This window comes from Lepidochelys olivacea, assembly GCF_965140295.1.
Source record: "Lepidochelys olivacea isolate rLepOli2 genome assembly, chromosome: 1".
NCBI classification, from domain to species: domain Eukaryota; kingdom Metazoa; phylum Chordata; order Testudines; family Cheloniidae; genus Lepidochelys; species Lepidochelys olivacea.
Window position 1 is genome coordinate 45467204 of NC_140411.1, and position 27750 is coordinate 45494953.

General features: G+C 51.5%; 1 protein-coding gene across 3 annotated transcripts in view; it reads right to left on the reverse strand.

The window, feature by feature from the left end:
- The window catches only part of ATP8A2 (ATPase phospholipid transporting 8A2), a 690440-nt gene that overhangs the window by 562183 nt on the left and 100507 nt on the right, over positions 1–27750 (reverse strand). For all 3 annotated transcript variants that reach the window (XM_084650563.1, XM_084650564.1, XM_084650565.1), the window contains exon 3: positions 1776–1875. In XM_084650563.1, the coding sequence (XP_084506689.1) occupies positions 1776–1875 (100 nt within the window). The remainder of the gene's footprint in view (positions 1–1775; positions 1876–27750) is intronic.

Here is a 27750-nt window from a genome sequence, read left to right on the forward strand (position 1 = left end):
TGAAGTAATTAAGGACATTGAGGTCAATGGTAAATGCGACAAAATACAACATGGTTTTACAAAAGGTAGATCGTACCAAACCAACCTGATCTCCTTCTTTGAGAAAGTAACAGACTTTTTAGACAAAGGAAACGCAGTGGATCTAATTTACCTAGATTTCAGTAAGGCATTTGATACGGTGCCACATGGGGAATTATTAGTTAAATTGGAAAAGATGGGGATCAATATGTAAATTGAAAGGTGGATAAGGAATTGGTTAACAGGGAGCTACAGCGGGTCCTACTGAAAGGTGAACTGTCAGGCTGGAAGGAGGTTACCAGTGGAGTTCCTCAGGGATCGGTTTTGGGACCAATCTTATTTCTTTTTATTACTGACCTTTTTATTACTCCCACAAAAAGTGGGAGTGTGCTAATAAAGTTTGCAGATGATACAAAGCTGGGAAGTATTGCCAATTTAGAGAAGGACCAGGATATCATACAGGAGGATCTGGATGACCTTGTAAACTGGAGTAATAGTAATAGGATGAAATTTAATAGTGAGAAGTGTAAGGTCATGCATTTAGGGATTAATAACAAGAATTTTAGTTATAAGCTGGGGACACATTAATTAGAAGTAATGGAGGAGGAGAAGGACCTTGGAGTATTGGTTGATCGTAGGATGACTATGAGCCGCCAAAGTGATATGGCCGTGAAAAAAGCTAATGCGGTGTTGGGGTACATCAGGCGAGGTATTTCCAGTAGAGATAAGGAGGTGTTAGTACCATTATACAAGGCACTGGTGAGACCTCACCTGGAATACTGTGTGCAGTTCTGGTCTCCCATGTTTAAGAAGGATGAATTCAAACTGGAACAGATACAGAGAAGGGCTACTAGGATGATCCAAGGAATGGAAAACCTGTCTTATGAAAGGAGACTCAAGGAGCTTGGTTTGTTTAGCCTAACTAGAAGAAGGTCGAGGGGAGATATGATTGCTATCTATAAATATATCGAAGGGATAAATACTGGAGCGGGAGAGGAATTATTTAAACTCAGTACCAATGTAGACACAAGAACAAATGGATATAAACTGGCCATTGGGAAGTTTAGACTTGAAATTAGACGAAGGTTTCTAACCATCACAGGAGTGAAGTTTTGGAATAGCCTTCCAAGGGAAGCAGTGGGGGCTTAAAGACCTATCGGGCTTTAAGATTAAACTCGATGAGTTTATGGAGGAGATGATATGATGGGATAACATGATTTTGGTAATTAATTGATCTTTAAATATTCACGGTAAATAGGCCCAATGGCCTGTGATGGGATGTTAGATGGGGTGGGATCTGAGTTACTACAGAAAATTCTTGCCTGGGTATCTGGCTGGTGAATCTTGCCCATATGCTCAGGGTTTAGCTGATCGCCATATTTGGGGTCGGGAAGGAATTTTTCTCCAGGGCAGATGGGAAGAGGCCCTGGAGGTTTTTCGCCTTCCTCTGTAGCATGGGGCACGGGTCACTTGCTGGAGGATTCTCTGCTCCTTGAAGTCTTTAAACCACGATTTGAGGACTTCAATAGCTCAGACATAGGTGAGAGGTTTTTCGCAGGAGTGGGTGGGTGAGAGTCTGTGGCCTGCGTTGTGCAGGAGGTCGGACTAGATGATCATAATGGTCCTTTCTGACCTTAGTGTCTATGAATCTATGAATTATTCTATTGAGGCACACTTGATGTTTTTTTTCTTTTAGTTTCTTTGTAATTACATTGGAATTTCTTTTGAATCAAAGGTTTAAAAAAATAAAACCATACCTGCAGTAAGGCAATGAAGAGGAAGAAAGCATTAGCAGCTTTTCTAATCTGCTCATAGAGGAATCGAGGTAGAAATGTCACCACGCTGTACTTAGCTGTACTGTAAGTTCAAAAAGCAAAAACAAACAACAAAAACTTGGTTAAAGTACAGTAGTGTAACCACAAAAAAAAAAACTGCAGAAAAATGATAGTGCCTCAAGAGCTAGCAATGACTTCATTGTTCAAAGTTAATATAGGGAGTTGTGGGTAAACATTAAGGAGATGTATAATGTATAGAAATATAATGTCGTTCTCCCTTTTGAGGGAGTGTGTATTGGACCCTGAAGGCTCGCAGAAAGGCAGTAACTCTGATCATTACAACAAATATCACCTGATGGTACAGTCAGAAGACAAAAATTATCTATTTAAAGTATCTGTCCAAACTCCAGTACTATGGGCAGTTCTCTCTAACACTTACATTTGTACTTCATTAGGAACCGAGTTCAGAAAACCACTTAAGCACGTGCTTATCTTTAAGCATGTGGTTAAGTCCAATTAATACTACATTTGTTATTGTTATATCCTGGAACGGTTATAACCAGGCTATAGGCTGGAAACTCCATAACGCCATATTTTACAAAGTGATTTTTCAAAGTACAGCCACACTTTAAAGAATTAACAGCTACTTTAATTACAGAAATGTGCCACACAATTTACAATCTGCCTTTTATTTCATATTCTGAGTCACTTCTTGTCTCAGAACTGACCTAGCATGCTGAACTCAAAGCCCTCGTTGTGAGCACTAAGCTACCAAAAACAAAAAGATAATTTCAGAATTAGCCTTGCTGATCATTTTGTGTAGTGATATCTTGAGGTAATTACATCATAGGAAGAGTAATGCAAAAGGTGATATACATCTAGCCATACCAACAAACTAGGAAGAAAACTCATTTTCAGATAAATTGTGTCATTTTCTCTGCTAGCTGCATAACGGACATCTATTAACAAGTAACAATAGATGTTGTGATACAAATGAAAACCTGGTCAATTTCAGGAGAAAAGTCTATAAAGCCCAAGATATTATATTGTTCAGATTTGTAATGAGCCATGTCCCCATGACAACACAAAAAGTGGCTGACAGGTGACCAGTGCAAACATAAATATGAGTACCAAATAGAATTCCTAGGCTCATGAACCTCTACAATGTACAGAGAACTGGAATGGAAATATGTTGGGCCAGATCCTGCAGTATGATGCATCCACTTTGTGCTGATCGGGCAGTGCAGACTGGTTGGGTTCTGCCCATAAGTGGCCAGTGAAGATTTATCCTTGGAGAAGGGATTTCTCTGTTGGCATAAAGCTAGTGAAATAGGTAGAGCTGGCTCCCATTCCAGCCACCCCTTCACTCCACCTTAGCAGAGCTCTTCTACACTCCAGTGGAAGAAGATATCTAGTGGTATAAGCTAGAGTAGCACCTGGGCTACTCTAAGGAATGTCAGGGCCAGTCTGGTGCTGAATGAGGGAGCTTGCTGTACCTGGCTCCCCAATGGCCACCTCCTTCCCCTCACAACAAGAAAACCCCAGATGCAGGGGAAAATTCAGCTCTTTGTTTTTAAGTAATAAATTGAGGTAGAGACCTCAATATTAATGCAAAAAGTATATTAATACACTATTTTAATGTTATGTAATTAAGCTTCCCTGTGCCTTTACTGAAAAATAGTGTATATTTATCATTGCTCTCATATACATGGTACTTGGAGAAAAGTACCTCACCTATATATGTTTTTGTTTATTCAATTGTAGAAAACATTCAAACTAAGGAGAGCAATTCCAAGAGGCTTCTGCTTTCTGTCACCCCAGAGACAAACAAACCAGAACATCTCCCTTTGTGTAAAATACCAGTTTGGTACAAATGTAATCCTTGTCTCAAGAAAATACACCATACAAAAAACATTCACCTTTTAGGAAAAGACCTGATTTGTGAAAAGGAATGTAGGGTTGCGTTATCAAAGAATAAATCTAGGTGTAAAGTGGACTTTTTCACTCTCCCAAGAAAAATTTCAGAGTAAACCCACACAAATAATTCTAGAAATATTCTTGTTGAATTTTATAATTACTCTAAAAACTTCACTCAAAAGTGTCTAGGAAAAACATGTGTAGTTGGAAATGTTTTAAACCTTTATTTCTTCAGTTGTGAAACAGCAAATCATTTTGAATGGCATATTTGTAAGTATTTTAACTAAATGCAAAGCACTAAAGTAATTTCCTAATATCATTGCTATGTAAATGGTAAAGTGTTCATGCACTAACATAGACTCTAATGATCTTGCTAAAATAATTATTGATGTAAGAAGCTGTTAGGATATAGATATTCAGGCCTGTCTGTAAAGGCCTATACTCTAAGAATTTAGGCGTATTCTTATCACTTGGCTAGTTAGAGGTATAAAAGAAAGAATCAAAATCACTGTCTGCCAGTGTAAAGTCCTTCTCTTACTTTGACAGTCTGAGGCCCTGTTCTTAGGCTAAGGCCTTTGGCTAAGCAACAGAGGCAGCCATAAGATGGGAAGCGACCGGTCACATCCTCACATTCCAAACTAGTCACATTGAAATAAGGTGCTATTGGACTGTTAGGAATACAATCCTGTCCTGATAATGCCCATCGCCTCCAGAGAAAGGGAAGTGCCTAGAAGATGTAAAAGGAAACTTAGTTTGATAGCATCCTGTCTGACAAGAACTCACTTATCAATAACTGGGATGTGAAATCCTCACTTCTGTATTGTTTTGTCATTATAGTTCCCACTTTGCTATTGTTTGTCTGTATAATCTCTGTCTGGTTCTGTGATTGTTCCTGTCTGCTGTAAAATTATTTTTGCTGCGTGTAAACTAATTAAGGTGGTGGGATATAATTGGTTAAACAATCATGTTACAATATGTTAGGATTGGTTAGTTAAATTTCAGGAAAATGATTGGTTAAGGTATAGCGAAGCAGAACTCAAGTTTTACTATATAGTCTGCAGTCAATCAGGAAGTGGGTGGATGTGGGGGGGGGAATGGGAACAGGGAATGGGGTTGAGGAAATTGGAATCATATTTTGCTAAAGGGGGAAATGGAAACAGGGAATGGGGGTGGAGAAATTGGAATCATGTTTAGCTAAGGGCAGGAATGGGAACATGAATACAGGTAAGGCTCTGTGGTGTCAGAGCTGGGAAGGGGGACACTAAGGAAGGAAACTGGAATCATGCTTGCTGGAAGTTCACCCCAACAAACATCAAATTGTTTGCACCTTTGGACTTCGGGTATTGTTGCTCTCTGTTCATGCGTGAAGGACCAGGGAAGTAAGCGGATGAAGGAATAAGCCCCCTAACAGAAGCTATTTAAGTATAGAATATTTGTATTAGTGGAGAATTAATTAAATTGGCATGCCTAAATAGCTCCCTCATGCAACTCAAGATGACAGGAAAAATCAAACTTAAACTACACAAAAAAACTTAAATAATTACTCAAGGAGTTGTTGATTCTTAAACTAAAGATGTTCTAAGAATTATTTAATTTTAAATGACTGTTAAAAACTAAAAAGATTCATAAAAGAACAGGATTGTTTGGACTTTTTAAAAACACTTTCATTTCCTGTCGAACTCTAAATAAACTGAAGGACTATGTCAGACAATGGATTGAATAAGAATAAGACGTTAACCTTTCGAAGTTAGAGTTTATCTGGGATTTTCCCAGCACAAGAACAAAGGCTGTTAAAAAGTGCTGCATATTCATTTAATGAAGAAGCTCCTACAGGAAACCCATAAAGGTCCTGAGCCCAGGGGAAGGATGATAGTAACCAACTTGGAATCCATGGAAGCCTGAAAGAGGCATATTTTCCTATAACTTCATGAACATAGAAAGAAGAAGGGTATAAAACTCCAAATGGAGCACCCTTCACACACACACACACACCTCTGCTACCTTGCTTAAACAGTAAGCACTCCACAACTCATCCTGTCCATCTCTACAAGCAAGCTGCCACAATCAGATTAAGAAAAACAGAGAAGCCCCAAAAGGAAAGCAACCCAAGGAAAACCTCCCCAGGACTTCAACACAGATTGGTGAGAGGAAGTTAATTTAGACACTGCCAAGAGATTAAATTTAAACTCTTCTGAATATTTATTGGGATAAGGAAATGCTTTTGTAACTTAAAAATATTAACAGTTTCTCCTGTTAATCACCAGATGGTCAGACCGTGTATTCTTGAAGAGGTGACAGGGGCTAAACATTGATAAACAAAATAATAGTAGGATTTAATTGTATGTACATTTCTTAATATTCATAATTGTCCCATCTCAAGACTGTCCCTTAAATGGCTCTTTTTGAGTTTAACTATTTTCTTTGATTTCACAGGACTTAGTTAATATTACTTACTTTGCCCAATGATCAACTGTTTAAGTTATCAATGAGATACCAAACAAGCCTCACCTGCTCTTAAATTCTTTTGCCCAATTATAAACAGTTTAAGTATCTATGAGATACTAAGATGGGCTCACAATAAATATGGAAAACAGTGAACTTTGGTCTTAACTTATGAAATGAAGAACACCTTCAGATGCAGTCCACTGTCAAAGGCTTAATCTCTCCTAAAAGCTCTCCGCAAGGAAGCATACAGAGGAGATTGTAACTAAAGTAACCAGTTAATCACTTGTATTCTGTCATTTGTGGTTTTTTTGTTTAACGTTTTCTTTTCCTTTCTTTAATAATAAAATAGCCCTGGCTAATAACTATGATTACTTTGCTTGGCTTTAATCCTGGCGTCCATGAAGGTATGTCAAAGAACCTCTGTTACTAACATAGCGGGAGTCACATCACCTGAAATAAGAGAAACAAGGAGTAAGAGCTGGCCCATTATTTCTTGTTTCTCTGGACTAAATATTTCTAGTAATTTTTAACATAAAATTACTTGTTATCCAACAAATTTACAATTACTCCCTTCTGCCCCACAAAATTGGTGTGTGTGTGTGTGTGTGTGTGTCTTCCATACCAGCAGCTTTCACCGTGACACATTCCAGAAATGCTAGTATCATTCTTTGGGACAGCCCATCCACAGCTGTACTAGTAGTGCAGTATTCACAGTACAGCTGCCATCCCCTAGCCCCTGAAGACTGAGACTATAATCTCTACAAGAGCCAACAGAGTATCTGGGACAAACGGATTAGTTTTAACTAGCTGTTTTCCAAGGGAACCAGCCTCTATAGCGCTCTTAATCTAGAGGGGTTAGATTGTTGTCTCCAATGTCCTGCTTTAGGATCCACACAGCAGGACCCAAGACACCACCACATTTGAGCTCCCGCACGCACATAAGGAAGGTGCAGACTGTACCATGCCAGGAAGCCCAGCCTTCTCTGTGGGATGCACCACGTGAGCATTTCCAGTTCTCCCCAAGAAGTCTTTTGCCCAATTTCACTGAACGACAGCACTGATATCCAAACTAACAGCAAGGTTCAGCATAAGACTGACACATACGTAATCAAATGGTCTTTTAAAATCCAAACACATTACACCTACCATGTGCCCTTGATTGCCATATTAAAACAGGTATTCACAAAAAAGTCTGCTTTTTCCATTTAATTAATTGCCATGCATAATGATTACATAATAAAATATAAGTCTCATTACATCCCCGATCCTGAAAATACTTATGAACATGTTAACTTTACTTACAGAGTGAATGGGACTTCACATGTGAGAAAACCTAAGCATGTGTATAAGTGTCCAGGATTAGCAATCTGTTATCCTTCTACTTTAACCCTCTTTCTTCCCCAACTGTTAATGGGATTTTGCTGTATCTAAGTATGAATAACAAAATTATAAGAGCTGGTACCCGCATATTTTGGTGCTTGGGGCTGATTCTATCCCACTGATGAAGATCTGCCATTCACTGCAATGGCAGCAGGATCAGATCCTTTAGTGAGGCACATAAAATTAGAACAAAGTTAAATAAAAAGTTATTTTTAAAATTGTGGTCTGTACACAATTGTTAAAATTGATATGATGTAATTAATTTGTCATTTCATTTTTACAGCTCCATTTAATTTAGTTTGTTTACTTTGTGTAACCAGAGCCTCTTGGTGTAGGGGGGTGTAGCCTAGCTCAGTTACCAGTGTACCATCCTCTCTCTAGAGAAGATAACATTCTTTACAGTCATACCCAGCACATAGATGTTATACTGCATACAGAGAGTCAGGGGGAGATCATACATTATGTACTGTGACAGGGTCAGGCCAGATGGCTATAGGAGAGTAATTTTTTTTTGAAGCAAAAGATGTTTTTTTATTTACATAGCACACTTACAAAGTAAAAACAGCAGCATATGCAATGTGTAACACAGCAACCTGTCACAATTGTTTTCTCATTAGCTTCAGGGGAGGGAAATGTTCAAGCTTGCCAGGGCCCAGAGCAGGGGGCTCTCTCGACTCTCGCGGTCTTCCACCCTTCCGAGTTACCTGGTGGCCCAGAGCGAGGGGGCTTCATCGACTCTCGTGGTCTTCCACCCCCTCGAGTTACCTGGTGCCATGCCTGAGTGTCACCAACAATTCCCTCCTCTGAAAGCACCCAACAAGAGGGGCAGGCTTTGGGGTGAACAATCCGGGGGGGGGGGGCACGTGCACCCACATTGAAAGGACCCCTCTAAGGTGGTGGTGTCCGCAGCAGCAATGGCTGGGGTTGGGGTCCCTTACTCTCTCCCCCAATCAAGGGGTCAGACAAAGGGACCCGGACAGGGACACTGAGCAGAGAACCTCGGACAGTGCCCACCACTCCTCAAACATCAAGGGAGTCGGACGCCGCCCAGAGGAACTCCGCCCGGATACGTGAATGGACTGAGGATCGGAAAATGGCCCCACAGTCACAGGAAACTCCATTGGCCAACCTCCTCTCTCTGGTTTTATAGATGGCCGTTTTAGCCATGGCCAGGAGGAGGTTAACCAGGAGATCCCGCGACTTTGTGAGGCCACGGATGGGGAGTGCATAAATAAAAAGGTGAGGGGAAAAATGCAACCAAAAACGTAATAGGAGATTTGTGAGAAGCTGGAACAGGGGCTGCAGCCTGGTGCACTCCAAATATACGTGCGCCAGGGTTTCCCTCACACCACAAAAGGGACAAGTATCTGGGACGGGGGTGAACCGCGCCAAGTACGTGTCCGTGCTCACAGCTCCATGAAGGAGCCGCCAACTGATGTCCCCGATGGGCCTCGGAACCAAGGTGGAATATAGGCTGGCCCACCGGGGCTGCTCACCCTCCAAAGGTGGCAGAAGGTCTCGCCACTTTGTGTCGGGGCGGGACACTAGGGTGAGGGTGTGAAGGGTGTGGAGCACGAGCATGTATAGATGTTTCCTTGGTGCGGTTTGGAAGCGTACCGGCTGCAGTTCATACAGCCGGCTCGCAGTGAAGGGGTGAGGGGGTCGATTGGGTCTGCGTGGCAAGGGTCCAATTAAAAGGTCCGGCGGGCCTGGGGTAGAGGGTGGGCGGGGCATGCCCTCAAGCAGGACCTGGTTGGGGTAAGCTCGAGCAGTGGGCAGCAAAGCGGCCTTCACCTCCTGAAGTACGCGCCGGGGGGTGCGAGGTCTGGAGAGCCCCATGCGCCGGGCGAGCGTCAGGGGATCCAGCCAGTCTCCGCGGTTGTAGTCCAGGAAGTCTCCGACTCTCGTGACTTCTGCCAGGATCAAGCTCTGGCGCACCGAGCGGGACTCCGCCACCTGCACACGGAGCTAGGAGTTGTGTAGCAGGGGCTCCGCAAGGAGATCTACCACCTCGGTGGCCGCCATAGACCTGGTCGTTGAAAACAGTTTCCAAGTCCGGAGGAGGTCCTGGTAGAAGACCGGCAGCCCCGAGAGGTCTCGCGGAAGACCTCCCCGACAGAGATAAAAGAGCTGCCGGTCATATCGGAGCCCTCAGATGCGGCGCAGGATGGCGTGCGCCAATATGCTCCACACCGAACTGCCTGCACCATAGAGGAGCCTCTGTAGGGCCTGGAGGTGGAAGACACGGACCTGAGTGTGTAGACACTTCAGGCCCTGTCCTCCTTCCTTCAGGGGTAGACGAAGAACCCGTACAGGGGCCCAGTGTGTTCCTGACCAAAAGAACCCCAGAATCGATGTCCGGAGGTTGGTCAGGAAACCCAGGGCCGGGACCAGGGTGTTGAGCCGGTATCAGAGCATGGACAGGACTAGCTGATTAAGCACCAGCGCTCTCCCTCAGAGGGAGAGACATCGGAGTAGTCCCGTCCATTTCCAGAGCCGCTCTATCACCCCGCCCTCTAAATTTTCCCAGTTTTCCAGCGGAGAGGGATGCGTGGCAGAAAGGTAAATGCCGAGGTAGAGCAGCGGACCCGCGCTCCACCAGATGGTCTGAAGCGCGGGTGGGAGGGAGCTCGCCTGCCACCAGTCTCCTACCGCCAAGCCAGAGCTCTTGACCCAGTTGACCCAGGCGGAGGAGGCTGCCAAATAGATGGCCTGGCAAGCCTCCACCCGCGCCAAGTCACTGGGGTCCTGGATCACGAGGAGCACGTCATCAGCGTACGCCGACAGGACCAGCTGCAGCTCCAGCTCCCACAGCACCAACCCTGTCAACCTCCTGCGGAGGAGACAGAGGAAGGGTTCGATCACCAGAGCACACAGTTGGCCCGAGAGCTGACCAGTTCGGTCAGGGTCCAGTTGAGCTTAACCAGACACTCTGCGGAAGTGTACAGCACCCGGAGAAAACCCACAAACTGGGGTCCGAAGCCAAACGCCTGGAGAGTGCTCAGGAGGTACCCGTGGTCCACCCTATCGAATGCCTTCTGCTGATCTAGGGACAGGAGGGCGAACGACAGACCATCTCTATGCCCAAGTTCCAAAAGGTCCCGAACCATAAATAGGTTATCAAAGATACTGCAGTCCAGGACAGTGTAGGTCTGGTCTGGGTGGATCACGTCTGCAAGCACAGACCCTAGCCGCAGCGAGATTGCTTTCGCTATGATTTGTAGTCCATGCTGAGGAGCGAGACGGGACGCCAATTTCATAAATCGCGGAGGTCACCCTTCTTCAGCAATAAGGCGAGCACGAAAAAGGGAGGACCCCACTCTGCAGAGACTCGGCCCAGACGGTGACTAGGTCTGGGCCGAGGACGTCCCAAAACACGCGGTAGAACTCCACGGTCAGCCCGTCCACGCCTTATTAGTGGGTATATGATGGAGGGCTTCCGAGAACTCGGCCAGAGTGAGAGGCAACTCTAGCCAGTCTCGGTCGCTCGCGCTGACCGTAGGGAGCTCCTCCCAAAGCACTCTGCAAACGCTAGGGTTGGTCGGATCCGGGGAGAAAAGACTTGCGTAGAAGGCTCGGGCCCTCCCGCACATCTCCGCTGGTTCTGTGAGGGGGGTGCCGTCTTCTGCCAGGAGGCATGTGACGTGTTTCTTGGCCCCCCTCGTTTTCTCCAGGGCATAGAAGAAGCGGGAGCCGCGATCTATCTCCCAAAGGAGGCGGATGCGGGATCGAACAAAGGCACCCCGGGCCCGATGGTCCTTGAGGGCCCGGAGCTCCTCCCGCTTCTCCCGGCACACTCCGCAGAGGAGCGGGTCTTCGGGGCTGGCGGCCAAACGCCTCTCCAGCTCTAAGACCTCCCGTTCCAACTGCTCTATTGCCGCATTTCTCCGTCAGCTGGTGCCCCGGGTGTAGTCGCGGCAGAAAAGCTGGGCACGCACCTTCCCCAGGTCCCACCATCACTGCGCCGAGGGAAAGGCATGCCGCTGCCCTCGCCAGGCCAGCCAGAATTCCCGGAAGGATGTCACGAAGCCTTCATCCTCCAACAAGCTGTTGTTAAAATGCCAATAGGCCGGCCCCAGCCTCTCTGCACAGAGGGAGGCTGTCATGGTGGCTAGGTGATGGTCAGAAAATGGGGCCAGCCGAATACTGGAGGAGTGGGCTCGTGAGAGATGGAAGCGTGATAAATAAATGCGGTCCAACCGGGAGTGGCTCGACCGATGGGCTTCCACCCGGACAAAGGTGAACGTGGAAGTGTCATCCGGGTGGTGGTCACGCCAGATGTCCACTAGGGAGTGATGTTCAACTATCTCCCGGAGGGTGTTCGCAGCGGCTGGGCTCCGCTCGGTCCCCGAGCGGTCTCGCTCCTTGAGGGTGGTATTAAAATCCCCTCCCAGGACCAGGCACTCGTGAGAATCTAAGGTGCCGAGGAAGGCGGACGCCCGCTGGTAGAATTGCAGCCGCTCCGGGCCCGATGTCGGGGCATAGACGTTAACGAGGTTAACCATGAGCCCCTCTATATGGACCCAGAGATGCAGCAGACAACCCGGCATGGCCTCGGCGACCCCTAGCACCTCGGGCCGTAGGTCGGGGGAGAACGGGGTCGCCACTCCAGCCTGCCAAATCGTGGAATGGCTAAAGTAGACCCTGTCCTCCCACTCCAGCCGCCAACTGTCTTCGGCGCTCGGATCCGTATGGGTCTCCTGCAGGAAAATCACAGAGTACTCTCCCTCCTGAAGGAAGGAGAGAACCTGGGACCTGCGGAGAGCCATCCTACAACCCCGGGTGTTCAACGTTGCAACGGTGAGAGGTGTCATGGGGGGGTTCGGGGGGGATCCTCACTGGCAGGGACGCTCGCATCCCCCAGCGGGCCGTGCAATAGTCCTTGACCCATCCCGTAGATGAGTAATTGGTCATGGAAGACGCGGACCCGCCAGTAGGCCGCGGCATCCTGCTTCCCCGTCCCTTTACCTTCCCCCATGAGGGCCCTTGTGGCCCGGAGGATTTGAAAAAAATCCCCCCATCACTGGAGAGCAAGCTGTACCTTGTTGCGGGTGCCACGGACATCCTCTAAAAACTTCCACAGCTCTCCTCGCAGCTCATGGGGGGATGGGGTTACAGTTTCCCGGTTGTTTCCCCGGTGGGGCCCTTGGTGCAGCCCCGTGGTCCACTAAAACGGACAAGCAGGGTGCGGACCCCCGATGGGGTGCCTGATGGGCTGGAGCTTCTAGGCTTGCCTCAAGCTCTGGGGCGATAGGGGGCGGTGGAGGGAAGATAGCAGCTCCTAATGGGTCGAGGCAGGAGAACACAAAGGCCGCTCCTTGGGGGTCATCAGTTGGGAAAGGGAAGGAGACAGACCCGGTGGTGGCAATAACATTGCAGGAGGTAAATTGGATAGGGGTAGGGGCAGGGGCAGGGGCAGAGGCGAGGTTCTGGGTTTCGGGAGGCAAGCAGCTGGATGGTGGCGCCTCCCGATCAGACTCGAGGGTTAAGGGGGTGGGGAGGGAGCTCTCAGTGATATCGGGCGCGGGCTCTATGGTGGATTTAGCGGCCACAGCATCAGGAGGTGGATTATCTTCTGTTGGGCCCCCACCCGGGAAGGAAATCGATTGCTCCACACCAATGGGGGGGGGGCCCTGGCAATTCATGTCCTGGCTGCGTGGCACCGGCTGTCACCTGAGCAGGCTCGGTGGTCGTCAGCGGGGTGCCATCAGCGGCCGGGTCGATGGAGGAGTCCAGGGGCTCCTCAGAGGTGGGAGCAGAAGCAGCAGGTAGGAGGAGGGAGCATGGGGAAAAGAGGGGTGGAGTGAGGTCGCTCAAATCAAGGTTTGCTAGCAAAAGGTCGTCCTCCCTCTGGGCAACCAGGGTCAGATCTAGGGCCTCGATCTCCTCGAACATGGAGGAGAGGACACTTGCCGTCACCCTGGGGTTCTCCCCGCTGGCACCCACCACGACGGTTGCCTCGGGGTTCACGGGGGCTTCAGGTAGTGTGAGGACAGAAGGGGCTTCTTCGAGGGTCTCGGAGGGGAGGGTCTCCCGTGGAGGGAAGACACTACCTTCCGGTGCTACCATGTCTTTCCTGGCTGACACCGGTGGATGGGACACACTCGTGGGCAAAGCGGAAGGTTTGGCATCGGTGCCCCCCTTCCTGGTCTTCCTGGGGGCTTCCACCTCGGGTAGATGAGGCGGAGCTCGAGCTTTCCGCTTGCCTCACTTCCCCTGGACTAAGGCCCAGCCCTCCATGGCATCATCTGGGGGCTGGTTAGCAGGGGTCGTGTCAGGGGGTAAAGGCGATGGCTCAGGGACTTGGGGAGGGACGGTGGGGCGGCATAAGGGAGGGAGGATTCTCCCTGGGGCAGGCTCTCTCCCATGCCTGGTGGTATCTCAATGGCCGAGGGCCCCACCACCCTCGCCAACGCCTGCACATAGGTCTCCATGTGGGGCGAGGTGGGCACCAGGAGGCATCGGACACCGTGCTTCCTTGTCATGGTGGGGAAGGGGCCCCGGCCACTGTTGATGGTGGCGGAGGCGGTGGGTGGGAGAGATGATGAGGCGGCAGGCAGGGGGGCTGCTGCCGCCCGGGCATACATCCTGGGGGGGAGGGAGGGACACCCGCAGAGCTGGTGGAGGGGGCAGTGGGGAGGGACACCGTGGTCGGTGGCGGGGCCGCAGCAGTGGGTGTGGCCCCTGCCACGGACGGCCTCGTTGTTTTAGCAGGGCCCTTCCCCTTCTTCTTGCCCTGGCCTTTCCCGCTGGCTGGAGGGGCTCCCCTAGAGTCTGGGGAGGCGGTGGGCATGGCAGCGGTGGAGGTCACCCCGGTGCCCTCCATTGCCGATGCCCCAGCGGTGGCGGTGGCAGGTGGTTAACAGGAGTTGGGGTCAGGTAAAAAGGGACAGGCTGTGGGATGGGCAGTTCGGGAGGGGGGGGCGGCACATGAACCACCGTACGCTTGTCCAGAGAGTCCTGTTTGGTTGGCTGGTGCTTCTGGCCCATATGGTGGAATCAGGGCAAGCAGCTAAGTCCAGAGGCAGATGTTAAACAGCCAGCAATAACGGTGGAGGAGGCAGTTGTGAAGATGGTAGTGTGGGGGTTGGGAGGACACAGATGGATCGGGGGGCAGCTCTGTGCCACACCCCCTGTGTCCCTACAAACACAGTCTCGACACAGTCAAGGCCTCCCCCGACACGAGAGCACAGTTCGAAAGTTACTCAGTCTTGGGTCCCCTCCATGGCGATTTGTAAATTCCCCGGGCGGTGTTCCTCTGGTAGGTGGCTGTTTCCCTTCCTTGTCCGGGCTTTCTTTTTCGCAGCTCCAACATTTCAGGGAGGCCAGAGCAGATGATAAGAAATTCTCTCAGCCAGAGACAGGTCCACAAACAAGCAGCAAGCAGGTGGGTCTGGGGGCTGGGTCCCTCCACTCCCCCCCTCTGGGGAGCGGGTCAGCAGGCCCCTGCTCTCTCGGGGGGGGGGGGGGGGTTTCAGCTGGAGCGGCAGCAGCGTCCGAGAGCGGGCGGGGCGGGGCTAACGGCCGGCCAGCTGCTGGCCAGCACTCTAGCAACAGCAGAGAAAGAAAAAAAAAAACAACAGAAAGAAAAGAAAGGGGGGAGAGCGTCTGACCCGGACAGGGGGGAAGCCGAAAGCAGGGGCAAAAAGCAAGGAAAGCCCCGGCCAGAGGGCAACAGCAGGAGAGCAGGCTAAGTAGGTCCCTTTTCCCTGGGTAAGGTAACAGGGAAGGTTTTTTTTTGTTTTTGTTTTTGTTTTTTTGAAACAGAAAGAAAGTTTATTGGTAACGCTTACAGAATTACCAAAGGAAACAAAACAACTATGCAACAAAACAACGCAATCAGAAGGTATAACACAGCAGCTTTCAGGAGGGAGAAGTGTTCAGGCTAGCCTGGGCCCAGAGCGGGGGCGCTTCCTCGACACTCGTGGTCTTCCACCCTCCTGAGTTACCTGGTGGCCTAGAGCGGGGGGCTTCCTTGACACTCGTGGTCTTCCACCCCCTCGAGTTACCCAGTGCCGCGCCCAGTGTCACCGATCCTCCCTCTCCTGAGAGTGCCCGGTAAGATGGGCACAGCTGCGGGGTGGGCGGTTTGGGGGGTGGTGGTAGACACCCATGTATTATAGGACCCCTCCTAGATGACAGGAATGATGGTATCCACAGCGGCAACGGCTGGGGCTGGCGTCTCTCGCTCTTCCCCTCAATCAAAGGGTCAGACGGAGGGAACCGGACGGGGTCACCGAGCAGAGAACCCCAGACAGCGCCCACCGCTCCTCGAATGCTTCAAGGGAGTCAGTGGACGCCGCCCAGAGGAACTCCGCCCGGATACGTGAATGTACTGAGGATCGGAAAACGGCCCCACAATCGCAGGACGTTTCATGGGCCAACCTCCTCTCTCTGGTTTTATAAATGGCTGTTTTAGCCAAAGCTAGGAGGAGGTTGACCAGAAGATCCCGCGACTTTGTGGGGCCACAGATGGGAAGTGTATAGATAAAAAGGTGGGGGGAAAAATGAAGCCAGAAGCGTAATAGAATATTTGTGAGGAGCCGGAAAAGGGGCTGCAATCTGGCACACTCTAAATACATGTGCGCCAGGGTTTCCCTCACATTACAAAAAGGACAAGTGTCCGGAATGGGGGTAAACCGTGTCAAAAACACGCCCGTGCTCACAGCTCCGTGAAGGAGCCGCCAACTGATGTCCCCGACGGGCCTTGGGACCAAGGTGGAATACAGGCTGGCCCACCGAGGTTGCTCACCCTCCAAAGGTGGCAGGAGATCCCGCCACTTTGTATCGGGGCGGGACACCAGGGTGTGGGCATGAAGGGTGTGAAGCGTAAGTGTATATAAGTATTTCCGTGAAGCAATTTGAAAGCTAACCGGCTGCAGTTCGTGCAGCCGGCTTGCAGTGAAAGGGTGAGGGGTTTGTTGGGATCTACGGGGTGGGAGCCCGATGGAAAGGTCCGGCGGGCCTGGGGTAAGGGATGGGCGGGGTGCGCCCTTGCACAAGGCTCGGCTAACATAAGCCCGAGCAGCGGGGGTCAAGGCGGCCTTCACCTCCTGAAGTACGCGTCAGGGGGTACGGAGGCTGGAGAGCCCCATGCGCCGAGCGAGCGTCAGGGGATCCAGCCAGTCTCTCCGGTCGTAGTCCAGGAGGTCTCCGACCCTCGTAACTTCCGCCAGGACCAACCTCTGGCGCACCGAGCGGGACTCCGCCACCTGCACACGGAGCTGGGGGTTGTGTAGCAGGGGCTCCGTGAGGAGATCTGCTCCCACAGTGGCCGCCACGGACCTGGTTGTTAGAAACAATTTCCAGGTCTGGAGGAGGTCCTGGTAGAAGATCGGCAGCCCAGAGAGGTCTCGCGGAAAACCCCTCGGAGAAAGATAAAAGAGCTGCCGGTCATATCGAAGCCCTTGGAAACGGCGCAGGAAGCCGTGCGCCAGTATGCTCCACGCCGAACTACGTGCACTATAAAAGAGCCTCTGCAGGGCCTGGAGGCGGAAAACGCGGACCTGAGTGTACAGACACTTCAGGCCCTGCCCTCCTTCCTTCAGGGGTAGATGAAGAACTCCAACAGGGGCCCAGTGCATTCCTGACCAGAAGAACTCTAGAATCAATCTCCGGAGGTGGGTCAGGAAACCCGGGGCCGGGGCCAGGGTGTTGAGCTGGTACCAGAGCGTGGACTGGACCAGTTGGTTAAGCACCAGTGCTCTCCCTCGGAGGGAGAGACATCGGAGTAGCCTCGTCCATCTCCGGATCCGCTCTATCACCCCGCCCTCTAAATTTTGCCAGTTCTCCGGCGGGGAAGGATGCGTGGCGGAAAGGTAAACGCCGAGATAGAGCAGTGGACCCGCACTCCACCGGATGGTCTGAAGTGCGGGTGGGAGGGAGCTTACCTGCCGCCAGTCCCCCACCGCCAAGCCAGAGCACTTGACCCAGTTGACTCGGGCGGAGGAGGCTGCCGAATAGATGGCTTGGCATGCCTCCACTCGCGCCAAGTCTCCCGGGTCCTGGACCACGAGGAGTACGTCATCGGCATACGCCAACAGGACCAGCCGCAGCTCCAGCTCCCGCAGCACCAACCCTGTCATCCTCCTGCGGAGGAGACAGAGGAAAGGCTCGATCGCCAGAGCGTACAACTGGCCCAAGAGGGGGCACCCCTGCCGCACTCCTCGCCCGAAGCTGACCGGTTCAGTCAGGGTCCAGTTGAGCCTAACCAAACACTCCGCGGAGGCATACAGCACCCGGAGAAAACTCACAAACTGAGGTCCAAATCCAAACGCCTGCAGAGTGCTCAGGAGGTACCCATGGTCTACTCTATCGAACGCCTTCTCCTGATCAAGAGACAGGAGGGCGAACGATAGACCATCTCTCCGCCCGAGTTCCAAAAGGTCTCGGACTAGAAAGAGGTTGTCGAAAATGCTGCGACCCGGGACAGTATAGGTCTGGTCTGGGTGGACCACGTCCGCCATCACGGACCCTAGCCGCAGCGAGATTGCTTTCACTACGATTTTGTAATCCGTGCTAAGGAGTGAGATGGGACGCCAGTTTCGTAGATCGCGGAGGTCCCCCTTCTTCGGCAGCAAAGCGAGCACCGCTCGCCTGCATGACAGAGGGAGGACCCCGCTCTGCAAGGACTCAGCCCAGACAGTGACTAGGTCTGGGCCGAGAATGTCCCAGAATGCGCGGTAAAACTCCACGGTCAGCCCATCCATGCCCAGAGATTTATTGGTGGGCATGCGACGGAGGGCTTCCAAGAACTTGGCCAGGGTGAGAGGCAGCTCTAGTCGGTCTCGGTCACCCACGCTGACCGTGGGGAGTTCCTCCCAGAGCACCTCGCAAGCGTCAGGATCGGTCGGGTCCGGGGAGAAAAGGCTTGTGTAGAAGTCACGGGCTCTCCCACACATCTCCTCCGGATCCGTGAGGGGGGTGCCGTCTTCCGCAAGAAGGCAGGTGACGTGTTTCTTGGCCCCCCTCGTTTTCTCCAGGGCATAGAAGAAGTGGGAGTCGCGATCCATCTCCCGAAGGAGGCGGATGCGGGACCGAACGAAGGCACCTCGGGCCCGGTGGTCCTCAAGGGCCCGGAGCTCCTCCCGCTTCTCCCGGCACGCTCCGCAGAGGGACGGGTCCTCGGGATCGGCGGCCAGGCGCCTCTCCATCTCTAAGACCTCCCGTTCCAACTGCTCTATCGCCGCATTTCGCCGTCGGCTGGTGCCCCGAGTGTAGTCACGGCAGAAGAGCTTGGCGCGCACCTTCCCGAGATCCCACCATCGCCGCACCGAGGGAAAGGCACGCCACTGCTCTCGCCAGGCCAGCCAAAACTCCCGGAAGGACATCACAAAGCTCTCGTCCTCCAACAGGCTGTTATTAAAGTGCCAATAGGCCGGCCCCGGTCTCTCTGCACGGAGGGAGACCGTTACAGTGACTAAATGATGATCGGAGAATGGGGCTGGCCGAATGGCGGAGGAGTGGGCCTGTGAAAGATGGAAATGGGATAAGTAAATACGGTCCAACCGAGAGTGGTGTGACCGATGGGCCTCCACCCGGACAAAGGTGAACGTGGAGGTGTCATCTGGGTGATGGTCACGCCAGACGTCCACTAGGGAGTAATGATCAACTATCCCTTGGAGAATATTCGCAGCGGCCGGACTCGGTTCGGCCCCTGAGCGGTCCCGTTCCTCGAGGGTGGTGTTAAAGTCCCCTCCCAGGACCAGGCACTCATGCGAATCCAGGGTGCCGAGAAAGTCGGACACCTGCTGATAAAATTGTGGCTGCCTGGAGCTCATTTGCGGGGCATAGATGTTAACAAAATTAACCACGAGCCCCTCCATACGGACTCGAAGGTGCAGCACGTGGCCCGGCACGGCCTCATTGACCCCTAGCACCTCAGGCCGTAGGTTGGGGGAGAACAGGGTTGCCACTCCAGCCTGCCAGGTCGCAAAGTGGCTAAAGTATACCCCGTCCTCCCACTCCAGCCGCCACCTGTTCTCGGCGGCCGGGTCCGTATGGGTCTCCTGCAGGAAAACTACAGAGTACCTCCCTTCCCGAAGGTAAGAGAGCACCTGGGACCTGCGGAGAGCCATCCTACAGCCCCTGGTATTCAGGGTCGCAATAATAAGAGGCGTCATGCGGAGGGCTGGGGGGGTGGGGGCCTCGTATTGGCGGGGGGGTTCAGGGCCCCCGGCGGGTTGCACAGCAACCCATGACCCATCCCGTGGGTGAGTAGATCGTGTCGGAAGCTGCGGGCTCGCTCGTAGGCCGCAGCACCGCGCTTTCCTTGCCCCCTGCCTTCCTTTATAAGGGCCCTTGTGGCCTGGAGGATTTGATCAAAGTCCCCCCATAGCTGAAGAGCCAGCTGTGCCCTATTGCGGGCACCACGGGTGTGCTCTAGGAACTTCCGTAGTGCATGCCGCAGCTCATGGGGGGGTGGGGTTACAATTCCCGAGGTATTCCCTGATGGGCCTCTTAATACAGCCTCGTGGTCTGCTAAGGCAGGTAGACAGGGTGCGGACCACCGACGGGGCGTCTGACAGGCTGGAGTTATTAAATTCATTTCACGCCTTGGGGTGGAGGGGGATGGCAGGGAAAAAATTGCCACTCCTAATGGGTCGCGGCTAGAAAGTGCAAAAACTGCTCCCTGGGGGGAATCTGCAAAAGGCGGAAAGGAAATAACCCCAGGGGCGGCATTAGCATTGCAGGAGGAGGGACCTTGGGCAGGGGCAGGGGTGGGGGCAGGGGCAGGGGTAAGGCTCTGGGGTGCAGGAGGCAAGCAGCTAAAGGAAAGTGCCTCCTGAGCAGAGTCAAGGGTTAAGGGGTAAGGGAGGGGGCTCCCAATAATGCTAGGTGCTGGCTCCATGGTGGTCTTAGCGGCCATGGCATCAGGTGGTGAACCGCCTTTGCAGGGTGCTCACCCGGGAAGGCAATTAGGGGGAGGGAGCATGGGGAAAGGGAGGCTGGGGTAAGGCTGCCCAGCTCGAGGCCAGCCGGCAGCAAATCATCCCCTCCCTGGGTGACCGGGGTCAAATCTAGGGCCTCAATCTCCGCATACACGGGGGAGAGGCCAACTCCTGCCACCCCGGGGGCCTCTCCTCTAGGGCCCGCCTCAACGGCCGCCTCGGGGTCCGCGGGGGGTTCGGGTAGCGTCCAGGCAGAAGGGGCGTCCTCAAAAGTCTCGGAGGGGAGGGTCTCCCGTGGAGGGGGGATTCTGCCCTCCAATGCCAGTCCGTCTTCCCCTCCCGACACCAGCGGATGGATCTCGCTCGCGGCCGTGGCGGGAGGCTCGATAGCAGTGCCTCCTTTCCTGGTCTTCTGGGGGGCTTCCGCGTCGGGTGGATGCAGCGGAGCTCGAGCCTTCCGCTTGCCTCGCTTCCCCTGGACTAGGGTCCAGCCCTCCATAGCGTCATCTGGGGGCTGGTTAGCAGGGGTCGTGTCGGGGGGCGGAGGCGATGGTTTAGGGGTTCGGGAAGGTAGCGGTGGGGCAACATGAGGGGCGGGGGCTTCTCCTTGGGGAGGGCCCTCTCCTATACCCGATAATATCCTTGCCACACCCTCCTCCATGGGCTCTGTTGGGTTGGTACTAGCAAGGGTGGAAACCCCTTGCTCGCCCAGGCATTGTAGGGAAGGTATCTCTTGGGCCCGGACGGGAGCAGCGATGGGTCGAGTAGGAGGAGGGTTGGTTTCAGGTGCTGGGCAGCCAGGGGCGTCGGCAGCGACGGGGCCGATGTCCTGCCGGGTCTCGGGGGTTTCGGGTGCCCCTCCCCCCCCGGGCCAAAGGGCAGTCTCTGCGGACATGCCCCGCTGAACGGCAGAGGTAGCACCGGGCCTCTCCGGTAGAATAAAACACCCGATAGCGGGCTCCCTCGTAGGGGACTAGAAAGGACCCCTCGAGCGCCTCTCTGTCACGCGCCCCTGCCGGTGGTAGAAGCTGCACTTGCCGGAGGAACGAAAAAATGTGACGGAGGGTGGGGTCCTTGCAGCCCAACGGGAGAGGGCTAATGACAGAGACAAGTTTCCCCAGAGTGGAAAGAGCGGGTAACAGGGCAGCATTGGGTAAGAAGGGAGGAACGGAGGTAAGGACAAGGCGAACGCCCAGGTCTTCTAACGGTTCTAGGGGGACAAACACCCCCCCCACCGTCAGGCCCCTCTCTACCGCCTCCTGGGCGGCATCCTCCGAGGCTAAGAAGAAAACGACCTTCCCATACATCTTGGAGGCCGCCACAATAGCCGTGGGTCCTACCACCTTCGCCAATGCCTGCACGTATGTCTCCACGTGGGGCGAGGCGGGCACCAGGAGGCAACGGACGCCGTGCTTCCTGGTCAAGGCGGGGAAAGGGCCTCGGCCGCTGGTGATGGTGGCAGAGGCGGGGGGGGGCGAGATGACGAGGCGGCAGGCAGCGGGGAGCCCGCTGCCGCCCGGGCATATGTCCTGGGGGCCGGGGGAGGGACAATCGCAGAGCTGGTGGAGGGAAACGCTGGGAGGGGCGCCACGGTTGATGACGAGGCCGCAGCGGTGGGGGCAGCTCCTGCCATGGAGGGCTCAGTGGTTTTAGCGGGGCCCTTTCCCTTCCACCCACCCTGGCCCTTCTTGCGAACCGGGGGGGGTTTCCTAGAATCTGGGGGGGGGGTGGGTGCAGCAGCAGCAATCACCCTGGTGCCTCCTGCTACCGGTGCCCCAGCAGGGGGGGTGGCAAGTACCTTAACAATAGTAGTAGGGGGGGGACCTTGGGGGTTGGGCTGGGGTGGTGGTGGGGAAGGGACAACTAATTTTATTAAAGCAGTCTCACCCCTCTCGTTCCCCGCCATTGTGAGCAGGGAGAGACAGGGAGACACCGGAAGAAGGAGGGGGGAGGGGAAAAGGCGGAATAGCCCCTCCCTCCGCTGGCTGCGGACGGGAAGGGAAAAAATGCCGAGGGAGGGGGGCTGGGAGGAGGGGGGGAACAAAATCGGGGTCCAGTAAAAGGGGCAAGTTGTGGGATAAGCAATCCGGGGGGGGGGTGCAGACCCACACACGTTTGTCCAAAGAGTCTCGGTTGGTCGGTTGTTAGGTCCGGTCCGGAAGGCAAAGTTCAAAGCAAACAGCTGGATCCGAAGGGAGATGGCAGATTGCCAGCAGGGACAGACTGCGGGGGGGCCGTGACAGTTGTAATAACGATGGGGGGGGGGTAGGGGCACCGATGGATCGGGGGTGGGGGTCTCCACGCCACACCCCCTGTGCCGCCACAAACGCAAGTAATCACAGTCAAACTCCCCCCCACGAGAGTATAATTCAGAAAATTACTCAATCTTACGGCCCCCTTCACGATGATTTATATTATTTCTTCTGTCTGCTGAAATCTTCTTCTCCGGCTGTGTTGGCTGTGTTCCAAGGCTTCCGGCATGTTAAGAATGTTGTAAAGTCTGAACTGCTGGCAAAACGGCTGGGTCTGGGGGTTTCCACTCCCCCCTCCGGACAGCAAAGCGGCAATCTTCCCCCCCCTCCTCCGGGGGCTCAGCTAAGGCAAGTAGCTGCGCCCGAAAGCAGGCGTGGGGGGGGGGCAGGTGCTGGCGAAGGACGTAGACGGAAAAAAAAAACCACAAAAAATGAAAAGAAAACAAAAAAAGCGTCTGGCCCGGTCGGGGGGGGGACTAAGGCAGGTGCAAAAAGTAAGAAAAATCCGGGCCAGGGGGCTTTAGGAAAGAACAGAAAGCAGATAGCTGAGGAGCAAGCAAAAGACGTTCCGTTTCCTAACAGGGAAGGTTCCAGAACAATCAGGAACCTTCTGGAGACAATTAAGACAGGCTGATTAGAACACCTGCAGCCAATCAAGAAGCTGCTAGAATCAATTAAGGCAGGCTAATCAGGGCACCTGGGTTCTAAAAAAGGAGCTCACTTCACTGAGGAGCTGGGAGCAAGAGGCACTAGGAGCTGAGAGTGAGAATGCGGACTGTTAGAGGCCTGAGGTGTACAAGCATTATCAGACACCAGGAGGAAGGTCCTATGGTGAGGATAAAGAAGGTGTTGGGAGGAGGCCATGGGGAAGTAGCCCAGGGAGTTGTAGCTGTCACACAGCTGTTCCAGGAGGCACTCTAGACAGCTGCATTCCACAGGGCCCTGGGCTGGAACCCGGAGTAGAGGGCGGGCCCAGGTTCCCCCCAAACCTCCCAACTCCTGGTCAGACACAGGAGGAGTTGACCTGGACTATGGGTTCACGAAAACGGCCAAACTGAGTGCGGCCGTGAATCTCCGAGGTGAGCAAATCCACCAATAAGCGCAAGACCCACCAAGGTAGAGCAGGAACTTTGTCACAGTACTAAATGTGACACTCCAACACAATCACAAGTGGTCACAAAATGTCATTGTATTTAATGAATCATCACAATTAACAGGATTTAGATTTATTATTTTCATATATTCATGCTTTCAATATAATGAAGGCATCCCTGACGATGTGAGTGAATTTTCAATAAAGTTGATGTTATTTTAGTTGCCATCAACTGTGATTACTTGAAAGGATTCTTATCTAGTTTTCATTCACATTTCTATAGTCCCAAGTGTAGCATGATACTCTTGTAATGCAGACTGTAATTAAATGCACAGATCTCTCTATGGTTTTCACATACTTTAAAACAGTGCGGAAAAAATGAATGGTTTAACCAAATTAACATTTTAGACCATTGCAGTCACTTCTGTAACAAAGAGATCCCCAATCCCAAGTACTGTTTTATTTATAAGTACAGTAGAACCTCAGAGTTACAGACACCTCAGGAATAGAGGTTGTCCATAACTCTGAAATGTTCGGAACTCTGAATAAAGCACAGTTCAGGCTCCAGATCCAGCAGCTAACACTCCAAGCCAGGTTTCAATAGCAGCTGAACTCTTTACTCAGTGCCGCATGAGTTTGCAAGTTTATCCCCCTCCTGCAGGGTGTGTCCCTCCCAGGAGAGGGGGAGGTAAAAACAGCGTGTCCCCCCTCCCAGGAGAGGGGGAGGTAAAAACAGCTCTTCCCCCTCCTGGCTGGGGAGGGGCGGGGGAGAGGTGAAAGCTGGCAGCCCCAGTGTCTTGTTGTAAGTGACTGCCCCATGCGCAAGGGTGGAGGGGTGGGGACAGGCAGCCTAGATGTCCCTACCTTTTAGTGAGGCACATAAAATTAGAACAAAGTTAAACAAAGGGATGGGGACAGGCAGCCCAGGTGTCCCTACCAATATGGGCACAGTACATTATTTGCTTTTGTTTGTTTGTTTGTCTCTGCTGCTGTCTGACTGGTTACTTCCGGTTTCACATGGTGTCTGGCTGATTGGTCAGTCCATAACTGTGGTGTCCATATCTTTGATGTTCTATTGTATATGTATACATTAACATATGTTTTCTAAATATGCTTCAGGATCATCACAGAATGCTGGTACCAAAATCATCTTGAATTCCATGTTTCTTTGTGCTCAGATAATACAAAGCATCTCACATACACGCTTTCATAACACCTGAACTCTAGTTGAAGAGGCATAACTAAGAAGGAAAAGCAAAGTTTTACTATCAAATTATTAATGGTCTGTATTAATTATAGCATCCAGGGGCCCACTGTGCTATGTATTGTACAAACACAAAACAAAAAGACAATCCTTCGCCCCACAGACTCACAATCTAAGCATAAGACACGAGACCACGGATGTATACAGACAAGCTGAAAGGGGAGTACAAGGAAGCAATGGGACAATACTGTTCAGCATGATAGGTAGTAGTAACACACACCAGCAGACTAGCCTAGCCAGTCAATTCACTAGGATTAAATCACTGAACAACAATATCATCACATAAAAAACTGCATTAAAACTCTGAAATATGCACAAGGTAACCACCACCACAACCCGGAAATATATTCCGCTGCCCCACTGTTTCTGAGCTCCAGCAGGCTTGAAATAGAGTAGTCTTGTTCCAATTATTGTACAGTACTATGCCTCTGTCATAAATATAAAGGGAAGGGTAAACCCCTTTAAAATCCCTCCTGGCCAGAGGAAAAATCCTCTCACCTGTAAAGGGTTAAGAAGCTAAAGGTAACCTCACTGGCACCTGACCAAAATGACCAATGAGGAGACAAGATACTTTCAAAAGCTGGGAGGAGGGAGAGAAACAAAGGGTCTGTGTCTGTATATATGCTGCTTTTGTTGGGGATAGACCAGGAATGGAGTTTTAGAACTTTAGTAAATAATCTAGCTAGGTATGTGTTAGATTATGATTTCTTTAAATGGCTGAGAAAAGAATTGTGCTGAATAGAATGACTATTTCTGTCTGTGTGTCTTTTTTGTAACTTAAGGTTTTGCCTAGAGGGATTCTCTATATTTTGAATCTAATTACCCTGTAAGGTATCTACCATCCTGATTTTACAGGGGTGATTCCTTTACTTCTATTTCTATTAAAAGTCTTCTTGTAAGAAAACTGAATGCTTTTTCATTGTTCTCAGATCCAAGGGTTTGGGTCTGTGGTCACCTATGCAAATTGGTGAGGATTTTTACCAAACCTTTCCCAGGAAGTGGGGTGCAAGGATTGGGAGGATTTTGGGGGGAAAGACGTGTCCAAACTACGTTTCCCAGTAAACCCAGTTAGAGTTTGGTGGTGGCAGTGGATATTCCAAGGACAAAGGATAAAATTAATTTGTACCTTGGGGAAGTTTTAACCTAAGCTGGTAAAAGTAAGCTTAGGAGGTTTTCATGCAGGTCCCCACATCTGTACCCTAGAGTTCAGAGTGGGGGAGTAACCTTGACAGCCTCGTACAGAGATCATGCCATAAAGCTTCTCCCAAACAAACTTTCCACATTCCAAATCCCACTGGTTAAGCAGCTCATTTCCCCAGTACCATACGATGTGTATCTAAGCTAACACCAGAATGGCTCTATGCACAAAGGGACAAATCCAACCCCCTACCCCTGCAGCCATGAAGGTCTCCCTGGAAGTGGTAACCATAGAATCATAGAATATCAGGGTTGGAAGGGACCTCAGGAGGTCATCTAGTCCAACCCCCTGCTCAAAGCAGGACCAATCCCCAACTAAATCATCCCAGACAGGGCTTTGTCAAGCCTGACCTTGAAAACCTCTAAGGAAGGAGATTCCACTACCTCCCTAGGTAACCCATTCCAGTGCTTCACTACCCTCCTAGTGAAAAAGTTTTTCCTAATATCCAACCTAAACCTCCCCCACTGCAACTTGAAACCATTACTCCTTGTTCTGTCATTTGGTACCACTGAGAACAGCCTAGATCCATCCTCTTTGGAATCCCCTTTCAGGTAGTTGAAAGCAGCTATCAAATCCCCCCTCGTTCTTCCCTTCCGCAGACTAAACAATCCCAGTTCTCTCAGCCTCTCCTCATAAGTCATGTGCTCCAGTCCCCTAATCATTTTTGTTGCCCTCTGCTGGACGTTTCCAATTTTTCCACATCTTTCTTGTAGTGTGGGGCCCAAAACTGGACACAGTACTCCAGATGAGGCCTCACCAATGTCGAATAGAGGGCAATGATCACTTCCCTCAATCTGCTAGCAATGCCCCTACTTATACAGCCCAAAATTCCGTTAACCTTCTTGGCAACAAGGGCACACTGTTGACTCTTATCCAGTTTCTCGTCCAGTGCAACACCTAGGTCCTTTTCTGCAAAACTTCTGCCAAGCCATTCAGTCCCCAGTCTGTAGCAGTGCATGGGATTCTTCTGTCCTAAGTGCAGGACTCTGCACTTGTCCTTGTTGAACCTCATCAGATTTCTTTTGGCCCAATCCTCTAATTTGTCTAGGTCCCTCTGTATCCTATCCCTACCCTCCAGCGTATCTACCACTCCTCCCAGTTTAGTGTCATCTGCAAACTTGCTGAGGGTGCAGTCCACGCCATCCTCCAGATCATTAATGAAGACATTGAACAAAACTGGCCTCAGGACTGACCCTTGGGGCACTCCGCTTGATACCGGCTGCCAACTAGACATGGAGCCATTGATCGCTACCCATTGAGCCAGCTTTCTATCCACCTTACAGTTCATTCATCCAGCCCATACTTCTTTAACTTGCTGGCAAGAATACTGTGGGAGACCATGTCAAAAGCTTTGCTAAAGTCAAGGAATAACACATCCACTGCTTTCCCCTCATCCACAGAGCCAGTTATCTCATCATAGAAGGCAATTAGGTTAGTCAGGCATGACTTGCCCTTGGTGAATCCATGCTGACTGTTCCTGATCACTTTCCTCTCCTCTAAGTACTTCAGAATTGATTC